The following is a 17,137-nucleotide window of genomic DNA, read 5'->3' on the forward strand; positions in this document are numbered from 1 at the left end:
ATGGTATACGTATACAGTTAGGATGTCGATGGTATACGTATACAGTTAGGATGTCGATGGTATATGTATATAGTTGGGATGTCGATGGTATACGTATATAGTTAGGATGTCGATGGTATACGTATATAGTTAGGATGTCGATGGTATACGTATATAGTTAGGATGTCGATGGTATACGTATATAGTTAGGATGTCGATGGTATACGTATATAGTTAGGATGTCGATGGTATATGTATATAGTTAGGATGTCGATGGTATATGTATACAGTTAGGATGTCGATGGTATACGTTTACAGTTAGGATGTCGATGGTATACGTATATAGTTAGGATGTCGATGGTATACGTATACAGTTAGGATGTCGATAGTATACGTATATAGTTAGGATGTCGATGGTATACGTAGATGTATATAGTTAGGATGTCGATGCTATACGTATATAGTTAGGATGTCGACTGGTCCACTGATTTTGATATAAACATTTAATTATTACGTTAAAGTTCGTCATATCCTACAAACAATCACAGATATTCTGTTGCTTTTGATATTCCAATTGGTCTTAAAAATTCATTGTCATTAGTGAACGCTAGTTTGTTGATATTTGCCATTGGTTCAGTAGTTAATGACAATAAGTGTATTTAAATCGTCTAGCATGAAACCGTTGGTAGAGAGGTCAGTTTTTAGGATTTGATATGTTGGGTAGCTATTGACTTTTTATGTTTGATTGAAACTACATTCGTGCTGGATTATATATATCAAGTACCAAACTATGCGGTATGGGGGATTCTGTTTATCTGATTGGAGACAATTCTTTGGTTGATATCGTATTATTTTCAAACATATCCTTTTTCTACATAAGAAGTCCAACTTCATGTGTAGGTGGTAACACATATGTCCATTGATTCAATAACCTCAATACGATTCTAGTCTTATACTGTGAACAGCCCAGTACATCAGAAGGGGACCACAATGATCATACGATGCGATGTACCTGGTCTTAAAACCTTTTCAGAAGCTCAAAACGTTCGAAGCAGAATTGGTTTTGTGTCGGTATTTCATTTTATTTAAGTGTTTATGTTCAAAGTAATTTATCGTTGTGCCTATTATTGTATAAAAACACCAAGTATCTAAACATTAGTATACAACGCGACCAGCCAAAATGACGTCTAACACACTTATTAAAACATTAGTATACAACGCGACCAGCCAAAATGACGTCTAACACATTAAAACATTAGTATACAACGCGACCAGCCAAAATGACGTCTAACACACTTATTAAAACATTAGTATACAACGCGACCAGCCAAAATGACGTCTAACATATTAAAACATTAGTATACAACGCGGCCAGCCAAAATGACGTCTAACACACTTATTAAAACATTAGTATACAACGCGACCAGCCAAAATGACGTCTAACACATTAAAACATTAGTATACAACGCGACCAGCCAAAATGACGTCTAACACACTTATTAAAACATTAGTATACAACGCGACCAGCCAAAATGACGTCTAACACACTTATTAAAACATTAGTATACAACGCGACCAGCCAAAATGACGTCTAACACACTTATTAAAACATTAGTATACAACGCGACCAGACAAAATGACGTCTAACACACTTATTAAAACATTAGTATACAACGCGACCAGCCAAAATGACGTCTAACACACTTATTAAAACATTAGTATACAACGCGACCAGCCAAAATGACGTCTAACACACTTATTAAAACATTAGTATACAACGCGACCAGCCAAAATGACGTCTAACACACTTATTAAAACATTAGTATACAACGCGACCAGCCAAAATGACGTCTAACACACTTATTAAAACATTAGTATACAACGCGACCAGCCAAAATGACGTCTAACACATTAAAACATTAGTATACAACGCGACCAGCCAAAATGACGTCTAACACACTTATTAAAACATTAGTATACAACGCGACCAGCCAAAATGACGTCTAACATATTAAAACATTAGTATACAACGCGGCCAGCCAAAATGACGTCTAACACACTTATTAAAACATTAGTATACAACGCGACCAGCCAAAATGACGTCTAACACATTAAAACATTAGTATACAACGCGGCCAGCCAAAATGACGTCTAACACACTTATTAAAACATTAGTATACAACGCGACCAGCCAAAATGACGTCTAACACATTAAAACATTAGTATACAACGCGACCAGCCAAAATGACGTCTAACACACTTATTAAAACATTAGTATACAACGCGACCAGCCAAAATGACGTCTAACACACTTATTAAAACATTAGTATACAACGCGACCAGCCAAAATGACGTCTAACACACTTATTAAAACATTAGTATACAACGCGACCAGCCAAAATGACGTCTAACACACTTATTAAAACATTAGTATACAACGCGACCAGCCAAAATGACGTCTAACACACTTATTAAAACATTAGTATACAACGCGACCAGCCAAAATGACGTCTAACACACTTATTAAAACATTAGTATACAACGCGACCAGCTAAAATGACGTCTAACACACTTATTAAAACATTGAACAGTTTATTACAGTTTCGAGATAAACTCAGGCGGACTAAGAAGGGCTTTTAATATCTTGTTCACCATAAAAAGCAATCAACATTTTGAGAATAACAATACTTACAATGCATAGATTTTAATCTCACAAGAGCTGCTAAGACTCGTTATTATACCTATAGTGTAGTGATACAAACGGTCAGACCACAAAGGTGTGGTTTTCATTTCAAATTTTCACAGTGTTATTAGTAATTGCAGAGTGATTTCTGCAGGTATGTTTTCACCTAAACATACATGAGGCATTAAAAACAAAAATTTTATAATTAACAAGTTATGTGTTAAACTAGCGTTTATACGCCATCACACATGCTTGTCTGTCCATTTGAATGATTCTCACAGCTTAATCCATCATACCTGATGGTTTTCAATAGATTACTGGGAGAAAATGTCAAAATTTTCAGCTAGTTATGACACACACAACATTAAACTCTTTTAAAGATATTCCTAATTTGCACGTGTGATTTCAGCCGAGAAGAACTAGCCACTATTCCCCACCTAATAACAGTGTGAACGCAATGTTACTTCCTTCTGGTATACCGAGCTAATCTGATTAGATTAGGAGATATAGTCCACTGACTACAATACGATATGTGTAACACAAAGGAAGGCAAAGTATATGTGTATACTTTAGAAATTAAACTATACAGAACAAATCCGATTACAATCAATTGTGTGTACGAATAAGGTAGGTATACTTTCTTCGCCTGTAATTATCTCATTAACCTGATCACTGAGCTACTGAACGAAGGACTGACCAACGTCAGTATGGAAAGACGTGTACGTTCAAGGCAACGGAGTGGTTCAAAATACATGAAATCATTTCCAGAAGCAGTCGGGTGGCATTTTAGTGTCCGTCATAACCCAAGAGGAAGTCGAAAATGAAGATAGACTCCTAATTGTTTTCAATGTTGTTCCTGATACACTATTATACACGTCCACATTGCTATCGGAGTGCCTGCCATTGTCTAGATTTGGCCGGAGAATCGGAGAAAGCTTTAAAGTCGAGAGTTAATTTAATGGGCTGTCGTGTTTGGTAGACAAAAGAACCGACCGGTACACCTAAACCACAGCCGTATGATCCATTGATTGGTCGGCGCGCCCGATACACCTTCGATACTCAGTTTTCTCTCAGTCATACCTATGCTCGGCGAACAGACGTGCAGGTGGACGCCAATACACGAGCAGACATGGAGGTGTTAACTGTGAGATACCTCAGTGGTAATCAGATCACTCTCATGGAAATATAACTAGTAATGAAAATTGGAGTGTATATGAAATGGAACTTATTCAGCACAGACTTTTAATCTACAATTCAAATGTAGAATTAGTGTTATGAAAAAGGTAGGTACCGCACAGTTTGTTTAGACAAAAACTCTCAGTATTTATCGAGGTGCTTTAAAAGCGTCCCACACGCAATCCCTTTATGAAGTACCCCGGAATAGTGACCGACGGACTGGACCGCTGAATTGTTCTATATTATTTGCATTCTAATCACCTAAAAGATTCTGTGTAAGATGATACTGTCAGTGAACTCATGTTGGTGGCCTATGTTACACAATGTGTTCGAACCAAATACTCCTGTAGTATGTATTTAGATCATGTAACGTGATGTTGATTAGAGGTAATGCTTAGTTAGGATAAGGGTTAAATGTTTCACATTCTGTTGCGATATGATGACTTAGTATAATGTGGATCGTTCTTATCATAATCTGACAAACAAATTGATTTAAGATTATTTTATTTCGCAGTGGGGTATATTGTATCAGTGTGATGTATATTGTTTTGGTACGATGGGTTTAACGTGTCGTCTGGTAACTGGACCCTATCATTGTACGAAGACGATTCCTTGGAATTGTCTAGTGTATTGTGTGATTGAATACGTTCACTAAATGAAATGATTGTTATGAAATTGTTTGGACATATATATTTATGTTATGATATAGTGAGCAAAATGGAAAGAATGCGCAGGAGTTTGTTACATGATGATATGTGTGGTGGATATGAAAACGTCTGATATAAAGGTGGTTATTTGTCATGTAGGCCTAACGTTAGGAATATTCAAACAATTGTAAAATAATGATAGGAATATTCAAACAATTGTAAAATAATGATAGGAATATTCAAACAATTGTAAAATAATGATAGGAATATTCAAACAATTGTAAAATAATGATAGGAATATTCAAACAATTGTAAAATAATGATAGGAATATTCAAACAATTGTAATATAAATAATGATAGGGATATTCAAACAAATTGTAAAATAATGATAGGAATATTCAAACAATTGTAATATATATATAATGATAGGGATATTCAAACAATTGTAATATATATATAATGATAGGATATTCAAACAATTGTAAATATAATGATAGGATATTCAAAATTGTAAAATAATGATAGGAATATTCAAACAATTGTAAAATAATGATAGGAATATTCAAACAATTGTAAAATAATGATAGGAATATTCAAACAATTGTAAAATAATGATAGGAATATTCAAACAATTGTAAAATAATGATAGGAATATTCAAACAATTGTAATATATATATAATGATAGGGATATTCAAACAATTGTAATATATATATAATGATAGGAATATTCAAACAATTGTAAAATAATGATAGGAATATTCAAACAATTGTAAAATAATGATAGGAATATTCAAACAATTGTAAAATAATGATAGGAATATTCAAACAATTGTAATATAATGATAGGAATATTCAAGCAATTGTAATATAACGGCAGCAGTATATATTTATATGTTTGTAATAAAATGTCAGGGATATTCATGGAGTTGTACATAATATGTAGTACCAGCATATTTGTGGAGATATTCATATGTTTCTAATGTAATGGAAAGAATACTCATAAAGTTGTATAACCATGATAAGAATATTTACGTTTTTAATGAAACTGAGTGGAATCACAAGATACAGTTACAGCTGATCGTCGATATGGGATATCCATGGATTTGTTTAATAATGTAGGAAATCTTCTCAATATGTTGTTGACCATTTTTATCACAAGAAACAGTTACATTTGGTTGGTAACTATGGTAACGTTATGAAATATAGGCTATTATAAAGTGTCCAATTAAGGTGTTCAGCATATACTACTTGGAGTACATACGTTTCCATGACAGCTCGTTTATTTGTTATTGTACTTCCAATTGACGCTCTAGGTTTATCCTTATAGCTCGAGTCACTTAGCAACACTCGTATCGTCGAACGCCAAAGATGACCAGCGGTCACTGTCTCTCCCTTCGGTCTTTAGAATGTCGTTAATTGTATCTATTATTAATGGAACATTGTAAATATTGAGCGTTGCCATTCTTCATGACGTGTATTTCGGGCCGTAGAGGCTACATAGCTGATGCGCAGTTCGTATTACAAATACCAGTATACTTTAATTGCAAATTGTTCTAGTCACTACATTGAATACATTAAATAATTTAAACTATATTGTGTCATCAACAATCCTCTTACTTGGTATTCTAGTGATTCACGTATATTTAGCATAATAACTTTATACATAGCTTTTTATCATTTTCATTGAACTGTTCTCTCCATAATCAAAATATTCTTCTTAGAAGTTTAATGTAATTTAGTCGAATCAATTCCTTCGTTTTTAACTTATGCTGGCATGGCATTCTGCAGAGGATGGTTCTAGTTTTATTTAGGAACGGGGATTGATCATTTACCACAGGTAATGTTTGCTTCATTACATGTTGGTTCTGGCTTTATTTCCACGATTAATAAAGAATTAAGTAATGTGATAGAATATTGCATATCCATCTTATCACATCTTCTTAATATGTTGCCATTATTGTACTTATAATTTGTTATTTACACACAAGGGATCTTAAATCTCAAACGGGATTTTATGAAATGGTTTGGCGAACAAAAGCCGAAACTTTGAGATCCGACGAGTAAAACACTCGGACATCAGATAACCATCATCAATAGAAGAGAAAAAAAGCTACGTTTTACCACCCTAGTCTGGAGGTGTTTTATAACTATCGTGTCTGTTTCAGATCCTGGACTGAAGGTATAGGAGCGCCCTAGCACATATCGATTTGGCCTGTAGACTACATGAAAATGCGGACCAGAAGTTCCACGAGGGAAGAGAATTCTCTACCATCAATCTTCCGTTCTGTTCCACTAAACTCGTCAAGCACGGACGACTCTGATTTGTCGACCGATTCTAAACCAGAAAAGGACATAGAGTTTCAGCGAGACGTCAATAATGAGTCCGTATTCAAATTGCCAACGATTGACGGTTCGCGTAACAAAAGTGTCACAAACTTCATGGGTACTACTGGTTCAAACTCTCACGTGCACCGCCAGTCTCGCGAAAAGTCGCGGCGACGGTTATGTAGATCACCAAGTTGTCCCTCTAACATTGGATTTTCTGGTCAGAAGAGTGTGGAACTCGAGTCACCTACAGATACGGATAAAACGTTACTAAATGTAGGCCCTGACGACGAAGACAAAGAGTTTAAACTGCCAGACATTTATAGAAACTCGAATAGCCTTTCTCTGCCAACAAGTTCGCAAAGTGAGAAAATAAATCCTTGGCAGTCGGCACGTGAGCATACGTCACGGAGGTCATTACGTCGTACGGAGTCGTGCCGTGACGCATACGCCAATCCCGTCACGGAGGCGAAGGTCAAGGACAATCACAGGTCGCAAACACACGCGGCGCTGTTACTGCCCATCAGAAATAGTGAAACTAGAGTTTCTTTAAAGAGTAAGAAAAAGAAAAACACTGTACAGGCCTCCCCAAGGACCTTCCAGGATTTCTCTTCTCACATTAACACTGAACTCAGTAATGGTGCTCAAAATGGCTGGGAGAATGAGTATGAGAATGATTTGTATGACAGGGGGTCGGCCAGCCAGGCGTTCGATCGTATCATGGAAGAAACGGACGGACATGTGGATATCGCTAGCTCGCGCAACATGAAGCCTTGGCTGAAGGAGAGACAGAAAGAGGGGCAAGTGAAGGCGTAGCACCACGGCACGCGCGAACATGGATACGGGATTGTGCAAACGTGTATTGTCGCCCCTTGTGTCAGCTATTGTCACTAGGGGATTTATGAGGTGAAAGATAAAGAAAGCTGTGATACTTAACTAATCCGGATTTACCTTAAAACTCTGGAACCTGTTCCAAAGACTACGGATTAATGTTTGTTTTGCATAATTATGTTTGTGCTGAAAGTAGAAACGGATTAACTGATTATTAATATGGATTATTTGCTCAGTGTAAGTGCGTCCTATATAACGTTATATTTATTAACAGTTTTAATTGTTTGATCAGCCTCAAAGGTTTATTCATTTGATCAGCCTCAGAGGTTAATTTATTTGATCAGTCTCTGAGATTTATTTATTTGATCAGTCTCTGAGATTTATTATTGATTTGTAGCACGGCGCACTTGGTTTATTGACTTCGTTTATAATTATAATGACAAGCTATGGGTCACATGCAATGTGTTGTTACTGGAGAAATAAGATTTTATATTTCAGGAAAGAAAACCAAAAACATAAGCATAGCATCTTAAGCAGCATTTCATTGCAAATGAGACAGTTGATGCACCTATCATGGCACCTCTGTTGAGAATGATCGAGGTTACCATGTGTTGATATGTACTAGATGATAATGATGCCATACCTGTATACTGTATTTGAGTTATAAACTTACACCATCAGAAACATTTGCCTTAATAGTTTTATGTCACTTTCAACCAACATGTCTTTAATGTGATTTCACTTTGCACCCTTGAAGATTATTGTTACCAGACAAAAAACTAGACTTGTAATTCCGCTCCACTACGATACTCTACGTTACGCTCCAATACAAGATCTAACAATGCCCCGTTCAGGGTCACCTCAGCATGACCTCTGGCCAATAATCGGAACATCTCGGGACGTACTCTTTGCCGTTTACACTTCCGAATGAATCAACCACACCGAAGATTCCGTAGGCGAGACGCTGATTGGCTAATTATAGGGGTCATTCTGAGGTGACCCCGAACGGGGCTCTGTTAGATCTTGTATTGGAGCCTAACGTAGAGAATCGTAGTGGAGCGGAATTACACGTCTAATTTTAATTAGATTGCCAGACACGTGTAAATGAGGATGTGTCTCGTATATCTGAAGATGCTTGTAACACGATCACGTGACTGGAGTCTTTAAGACCATGTCATGTAAATGTTGTGTGATATGAAGACGATACATCACAAATCATTAAAGGATACCGTAGGCTGCATACAATTGACCATAATTTTAGCTGGAACAATTATATCTATGGCATGTATGGATCTATGAACAATCTTAGTTTTATGCTACCACTGTCGGACGGTTCTTTTAAGCTTTAAACTCTTTGGGAGTTAAGTATTTGTTTTGTTGACAAGCACATCATATAGGAAAAATAACTTTAGTATTATCTGATAAGTTCTAAGAATGAGTCCGACCCCAGTGGGGACGATTTATGTTAGCGGTCCTGTTATGTCACTCCACACGTAGACTGGGAACCATTGGGGTAGTATTGAACACTACTTTTCCTATATCAATATTTATTCGAGTTTGAAAGAAATGTCTTTTGGTGACTACTTAGAAATAATTTAGGCCTCATTTAAAGTGCTGTATTGTGGAAATGTATGCTGTATCGAAGATATAAAAACAGCAGTTGATTTATATACACAAGAAGACATTGCCGATTACAAAAGGCGTGCAGTTCGTTACTGTTGATTGTACGGTGTGAATGGACCTCTGTGTACTCAGACAACTCCACACAGCCTGAGACTATTCATGTTACCAAGTCATCGCCTAAATCACACTTTATATATAGTATTATTAATATAGATGTTTCTGATTTATTAAATGAAAAAAAAATCATTTCAATTAAAGTTTGTTGAGTGTATAATGGAGTAGTGGGGGTAATTGACTGTAGGGCTCTTGCTCGTCCTAGTACTATCTAATGCAGGGCCAGGTAAATGGGATTACCCACATCAACACACTACTCCCAAACTAGCTAATTATGGGGCCGTTACTTAACGGTTACTTAATGGTAACTTAATGGTTACTTCCTAAACTGTTCATACATGAAAAAAATATTCATAGATTTTGTGATTTTTTTAGTTACCATTCAATTTCTAAATTGCAGTTATCGTTAATTTCTTTTAAACTAAGTGATGTTATATCTCATTGCGAACAACGTTCTGTCGGTTAGGTTTGATTTAACAATCACAGAATCTAAATAGAAACTTGTTAAATTGGTGAGCTGATTTTGTGTCAAAGTCGGCTCATAGAAAGGGGTAGCGAGTGAATTGACGTCATCAATCCAGGCGTCTTAGCCATTGTAACCTAACACTACGCTAGAAAAATCAACAATGCAATCCATGTACTTTACACACTGAATAGGAGAATTATTCCAGGTGCACGATCAAGAAATAAGAGAATTAGCGGGAGTGTACTGGAATATGATGTCGATTCTGTACGTTTGGGTTACTGCGGTCACTTTCCTGTCATTACCGTCACTTTGGGGAATACACGTGACCATCTCATACTAATTGTCAGAGTCGGAGAACGGGTAGATTACTGTTTCCGGACGTTTCCTGTGGGGCCACTATACAACGCCGTTGATAATCAAACTACCTAGTTGGATGTATGCCTTGAAAGGTTGACTGTAGACTGTAGATGGAAGCATTTTACAAAGGTTCTTAGTGTGTGGTCAACATTAGTCTGACCAACAGTACGGTGTACCCCTGATGACCATCTATAATTCACGGCACTCCGGCCGTTAATTGTCCGGCGATTGTGGACTGGTAATTCCACAGAACAATCACATCATGTAATACGACTAGCATTATTGTGTAGTAGTATTAACACATTATCAATTAATTCCAGTTTATTGTTCAGAACATAGATACACGTTTACGAGAGAACAAAACCTATCAATGACCGCTAACCTCACAGTCATGAATGATGGAGACGAAACACACTACCTGCTCGGTGGACTATATTATATCTATAACTTCTTTTATCATTATTTTATACATTATGTTTTCGGCGTGGTGAACTCCGTTGATGTGGTTGTTCAGTATTATAAAGTTACTATCGCCTGTGATTAAAATTATTATAGCAACTTCCATTCCACCAATCCATCACGACTTTCTAACAGCAAGGACCTACAGATTAGTTCCAGCCTTCTGACACCTTAATACGTATGTTTGCCTACCAAAATATTGAAGACTATAATAGTAACACTGGTTTCTGTATCAATGTTGCACAGTCTGTTGTCATGCCATACACGACATATTATAGCCATGTCTTTCATCGAAACTTTAACAATAATAACATTATTTCGTCTAAGATTTCATGACTGTGATTATCGAATGCAAAATAAATTTTGAACGTTTTACGCAGGGTTATATTATTTGTATCCTCTTTGCGGTTGAATATCAAAAAGATAATTAAATGACAAGGATTACAACAACTTGCTGGTTGGTAATGAAGTGAATTAATAATAAAAGCCATTTAAGGACGACATCTCACTCAGCTTTGGGAAGCTGCAGTATGTTTGTGTAGTGACCCTTTGCAATGGTGAAATGCTTGTCCACTTTATAGTGCTATCTCAAAGAAGCATAATGTCAGAGGCACCAAACATTACATTGTACTGATAACGGACAAACCAGTCGTTCCATTCCCTTAATCTACCACTTTAACAGACTTCAATGAATCTTGGCCAAGACACAAAACCCCGAGCCTAGACATGACTTAGGCAAACACTCAACTCTAGGCCAAAGATGAGACAGTGTAAAGAGAGACATTTGAAAGGAGAAAGTCATGTAGTTTCAGTTTTATTAGTTTAACGTCCTATTAACAGCCAGGGTCATTCATATAAGGACGTGTCAGGGTTGTTGGTGAAGGAAAGCCGATGTACCCGGAGAAAAACCACCGACCAGCGGTCAGAACCTAGCAACTGCCCCACTTTGATTCGAACCTGCATCCCAAAGGTGGAGGACTTGTGGTAATATGTCGGGACATCTTAACCACTTGGTCACCGCGGCCCCCTGTCATGTAGGAAGATGGAATGATAAGGCCACAAATAGAACACGCTTTTATTATTTAAGTGCTTACCAGCATGACGGGAAAGCACGACAGTGACCAGTTGGTTCAGTATGCACACGCATCTAAAAGATATTACAGCACTCTATTTACACCATATACAAATTAATGATATTCTCAGCCAATTGATGGAGTGTTTTTGTTTTCTTTCTTTTGTCAGTGCTTGTTTATGCTAACTCAGGTTATCATATGTAATCGAAACCATAAGTCAAGATCTTAGTGTTTAACTGTTCCGAATCATTTCTTTAATATACACTTAACTATTAACTTCACACAAAGAACATGGTACTTTTTATGTGCCTGTGTGGGTTTCCAATTGAAGATTCCTAATCATTTCCTTTATTGCCCTCTCTATAATAATCAAAGAACTCGCTTGTGTAATTATATTCTTGCACTAGATATCAACATTCCTCATTCTATCGACACTTACCTCTATGGATATAATCGCAATTATTTTAATTCAAATGATAAACTATTGAAAATTGTACATGAATACATTAGAGATACCAGACGTTTTGTATGAGATGTCATTGACACTGAGAGCATTTAATTCTATTCATTAAGATATTGTGAACATTTATTAAATATGCTTTTCCACTAACGAATGCTATTTTCTCTCCATCAAATACATGAGCAAACGAATTTATGTTTTCCACAGAAAGTCTTAACTTCTTTTCTACTTCTAAATAAAAATATGGAATAATTTATTACATCCCGAGAAATGTCCATGCTACTGTGCCCTTTATGGAACACATTCACCAAATGTATTGTAAATTACTTCAATATATATATATTAACATGATTAAATGCTAATTATTGCTCAACTAATGAAATTCATTTATTCCTTGTTGGTGGTGGAGCATCTTTAACATATTGTTAAAATTGTGATACTTATTTCAAGCTTATGAGATTCTCCTAAATTATTTGTAATTTCTGTTAACGAGATGCTATTTCTATTGATGGATTTTATGTATTGTACTGTTATTCATGTAGCTACCGGGGAGAGGGCTAATATAGACATAGCTTGTTGCCCAGTCCCAATTGTAATACTAAAATAAAATATTCTGAAATGAAAAAAATGTAACTTTTGTTACTTGGCCTCGGAACCCTGTAGAACAATATGGCAAATTAGCGTTTTAGTCAGCAGAATATACATGTATGTGACAAACTTGAAGTTTGGCAAGGATACCAAAATTCTTTGGTCAAAAGGCTGCCTGATATTTAAATGTTCAATTCCGTTGATGACGATTTTAGATGGATTGATACTATTAATACCCTTAGTTTAATGAGGTCAGTACTGTTTAACTGGGTGACACCCTTATATCCCTACGGTGACACCCTTATATCCCTACGGCCTAATACTTCGAAGGCCCGTTAGTCCGAAGGTCCAATAGTCCTAAGGCCCTTTAGTCCGAAGGCCCAATAGTCCGAAGGCCCGTTAGTCCGAAAATTAGTAAATATTGCAAGTTATATAGTTGTTATAATTAACGTACAGTTGTATTTTCACGAAAACATTTTTTTGCACTGCTGATCTGACAATTTCTAAGTTTCTTCATGGAGCATTGCAAGGTCAAAATTACATCAAAAGAAAAAAAAATATAATAAAAAAGTTAATATGTTATATTTCAATAATTAAATTTTGCTTGTTACGAGCATTTTCATTGGCTTGAAAATTCACTTTATCAGCCCATAAAGGAAAAAATGGCGTCGCCGTTTGTGACGTTGCTTCTGATTGGCTGAGATGACGGCGTAATGATTTCATAGACAAAAGAGTCCCAAAATAAATTTTGAGTATTGAAGAGATTATCTTAAGTAAATTGAATTATACGGATTAATTTGAATATTTTTTTTATGTTATGGAGATATAACATTAGAATCTGAGTGTACTCTCATCATAAACCGCTTCGCGGTTTATTTAGAGTACACTAAGATTTTTGTGTTAATCTCCATAACATAAAATATCTATTCAAGTTAATCATTAATAAGATATCTCACAAGCATACGTTCGATGAATTATCTTAAAAACATACAAGCTTTAAGATGTCCGATTGTAAGCCTTATGTACACTGTAATTTGATTGCATTAGAATTAACGTTGCTCCATGAATAAATGAATAATATAATCAAATATTACCGAAAAATGACCTTTATTTTACATGTATAAACGTCGTTATATTGTACAATATGTACACGTGTTTAAAGACCTATTTTTGCGTTTCCTTCCCCTTTCTTTGACTTGTTTATTATACCCTTTATGACGGAAATGGCCCGCATAATGATTTTTTTGGGGAGATTTTAAACCGGATTGCACTGTACATATGAAATGCATATACTCTTTAATATCATATCCGTTCTTGTATTTTAAGATTATGCTCTTTTTTTAAAATTCGCAACATTTCGTTGTTTATTATCATTTATCGTATCAAATATATAGAGTCACATACATGTAATTATATATAGTAAGTAGACCTTAGCACTTTTGCTTGGAAAACTGTAATAAACGTTTGTTTCATTTTGAAAAATGTTCGCACATAAATTCCATTTATATTATCTGTTTTCGGACTAACAGGCCTTCGGACTATTGGGCCTTCGGACTAACGGGCCTTAGGACTAATGGGCCTTCGGACTAACGGGCCTTCGGACTATTGGGCCGTAGGGATATAAGGCGGTCACCGTTTAACTGGCTGCCGTATTGCTTGAGAGGTAGATAGATAACAGTGTATGTTCAGCACTATTTGAGAAAATGTTACAGTTTTTAATGTTTGTTATAATGTTACAGTTTTAGCAGTGGAGCATGAAGGGGGGCATATTTAATGTGTGTTATACGGCTACAGTTTTAGCAGTGAAGCATGGAGGGCATATTTAATGTGTGTTATACGGCTACAGTTTTAGCAGTGGAGCATGAAGGGGGGCATATTTAATGTGTGTTATACGGCTACAGTTTTAGCAGTGGAGCATGAAGGGGGGCATATTTAATGTGTGTTATACGGCTACAGTTTTAGCAGTGGAGCATGGAGGGCATATTTAATGTGTGTTATACGGCTACAGTTTTAGCAGTGAAGCATAGGAGGGCATATTTAATGTGTGTTATACGACTACAGTTTTAGCAGTGGAGCATGAAGGGGGGCATATTTAATGTGTGTTATACGACTACAGTTTTAGCAGTGAAGCATGGAGGGCATATTTAATGTGTGTTATACGGCTACAGTTTTAGCAGTGGAGCATGAAGGAGGGCATATTTAATGTGTGTTATACGGCTACAGTTTTAGCAGTGAAGCATGGAGGGCATATTTAATGTGTGTTATACGGCTACAGTTTTAGCAGTGAAGCATGGAGGGCATATTTAATGTGTGTTATACGGCTACAGTTTTAGCAGTGGAGCATGAAGGGGGGCATATTTAATGTGTGTTATACGGCTACAGTTTTAGCAGTGGAGCATGAAGGGGGGCATATTTAATGTGTGTTATACGGCTACAGTTTTAGCAGTGAAGCATGGAGGGCATATTTAATGTGTGTTATACGGCTACAGTTTTAGCAGTGGAGCATGAAGGGGGGCATATTTAATGTGTGTTATACGGCTACAGTTTTAGCAGTGGAGCATGAAGGGGGGCATATTTAATGTGTGTTATACGGCTACAGTTTTAGCAGTGGAGCATGGAGGGCATATTTAATGTGTGTTATACGGCTACAGTTTTAGCAGTGAAGCATGGAGGGCATATTTAATGTGTGTTATACGACTACAGTTTTAGCAGTGGAGCATGAAGGGGGGCATATTTAATGTGTGTTATACGACTACAGTTTTAGCAGTGAAGCATGGAGGGCATATTTAATGTGTGTTATACGGCTACAGTTTTAGCAGTGGAGCATGAAGGAGGGCATATTTAATGTGTGTTATACGGCTACAGTTTTAGCAGTGAAGCATGGAGGGCATATTTAATGTGTGTTATACGGCTACAGTTTTAGCAGTGAAGCATGGAGGGCATATTTAATGTGTGTTATACGACTACAGTTTTAGCAGTGGAGCATGAAGGGGGGCATATTTAATGTGTGTTATACGGCTACAGTTTTAGCAGTGAAGCATGGAGGGCATATTTAATGTGTGTTATACGGCTACAGTTTTAGCAGTGAAGCATGGAGGGCATATTTAATGTGTGTTATACGACTACAGTTTTAGCAGTGGAGCATGAAGGGGGGCATATTTAATGTGTGTTATACGGCTACAGTTTTAGCAGTGGAGCATGAAGGGGGGCATATTTAATGTGTGTTATACGGCTACAGTTTTAGCAGTGAAGCATGGAGGGCATATTTAATGTGTGTTATACGGCTACAGTTTTAGCAGTGGAGCATGAAGGGGGGCATATTTAATGTGTGTTATACGACTACAGTTTTAGCAGTGGAGCATGAAGGGGGCATATTTAATGTGTGTTATACGGCTACAGTTTTAGCAGTGGAGCATGGAGGGCATATTTAATGTGTGTTATACGGCTACAGTTTTAGCAGTGAAGCATGGAGGGCATATTTAATGTGTGTTATACGGCTACAGTTTTAGCAGTGGAGCATGAAGGGGGGCATATTTAATGTGTGTTATACGGCTACAGTTTTAGCAGTGAAGCATGGAGGGCATATTTAATGTGTGTTATACGACTACAGTTTTAGCAGTGGAGCATGAAGGGGGGCATATTTAATGTGTGTTATACGGCTACAGTTTTAGCAGTGGAGCATGAAGGGGGGCATATTTAATGTGTGTTATACGGCTACAGTTTTAGCAGTGAAGCATGGAGGGCATATTTAATGTGTGTTATACGGCTACAGTTTTAGCAGTGGAGCATGAAGGGGGGCATATTTAATGTGTGTTATACGACTACAGTTTTAGCAGTGGAGCATGAAGGGGGCATATTTAATGTGTGTTATACGGCTACAGTTTTAGCAGTGGAGCATGAAGGGGGCATATTTAATGTGTGTTTCATTAATAATACTTTTATTAGTAATAGACAAAATTAACGGTTTAAATGAAAGCATTTATACAAGGTTTAGTCATCAGTCAAAGGTTATTTGGTCAGTTGATACAAAAGGTAAACGTATGGCAGGAGCGTACACTAAATTGATCTTATAATTAAGGTTCGTGTTGTACTGGATGTTAATTAGAGACGGGTACGGAGGCCAACAAATGAAGTGTATAATCATATTAGCGGATAATAAAATCAATTTTGTCTAGTCCGCATATTTAACTAAACTCCAGTCAGGTAGCGACTAACACGTACTTATCACGTGATTGATAGTCACGTGTCTATAAACACCACGACGATTATCTCATTAGGCCCTCAAGGGGGGAGGTATTTATTTTTCATGTATTTCATTCAGACATAAACAATGATAAATCAGTCCTTATTATCT

The 17,137-nt window shown here is 36.6% G+C and overlaps 1 protein-coding gene across 1 annotated transcript; it reads left to right on the plus strand.

Annotated features, from left to right (window-relative positions):
• Window positions 1–3,275: 3,275 nt before the first annotated feature.
• Window positions 3,276–8,327, plus strand: LOC138319212 (uncharacterized). The gene is made up of 2 exons (XM_069262196.1): window positions 3,276–3,945; window positions 6,653–8,327. The coding sequence occupies exon 2, from the start codon at window positions 6,711–6,713 to the stop codon at window positions 7,626–7,628; it is 918 nt and encodes a 305-aa protein (XP_069118297.1). The 5' UTR covers window positions 3,276–3,945; window positions 6,653–6,710; the 3' UTR covers window positions 7,629–8,327.
• Window positions 8,328–17,137: the final 8,810 nt, after the last annotated feature.

This window comes from Argopecten irradians, chromosome 3 (genome assembly GCF_041381155.1).
Source record: "Argopecten irradians isolate NY chromosome 3, Ai_NY, whole genome shotgun sequence".
In the NCBI taxonomy this organism is placed as follows: domain Eukaryota; kingdom Metazoa; phylum Mollusca; class Bivalvia; order Pectinida; family Pectinidae; genus Argopecten; species Argopecten irradians.

Bases quoted from the DNA above. Each gene is read 5' to 3' on its own strand.
- LOC138319212 (XM_069262196.1), top strand. From the start codon at position 6,711: ATGAAAATGCGGACCAGAAGTTCCACGAGGGAAGAGAATTCTCTACCA.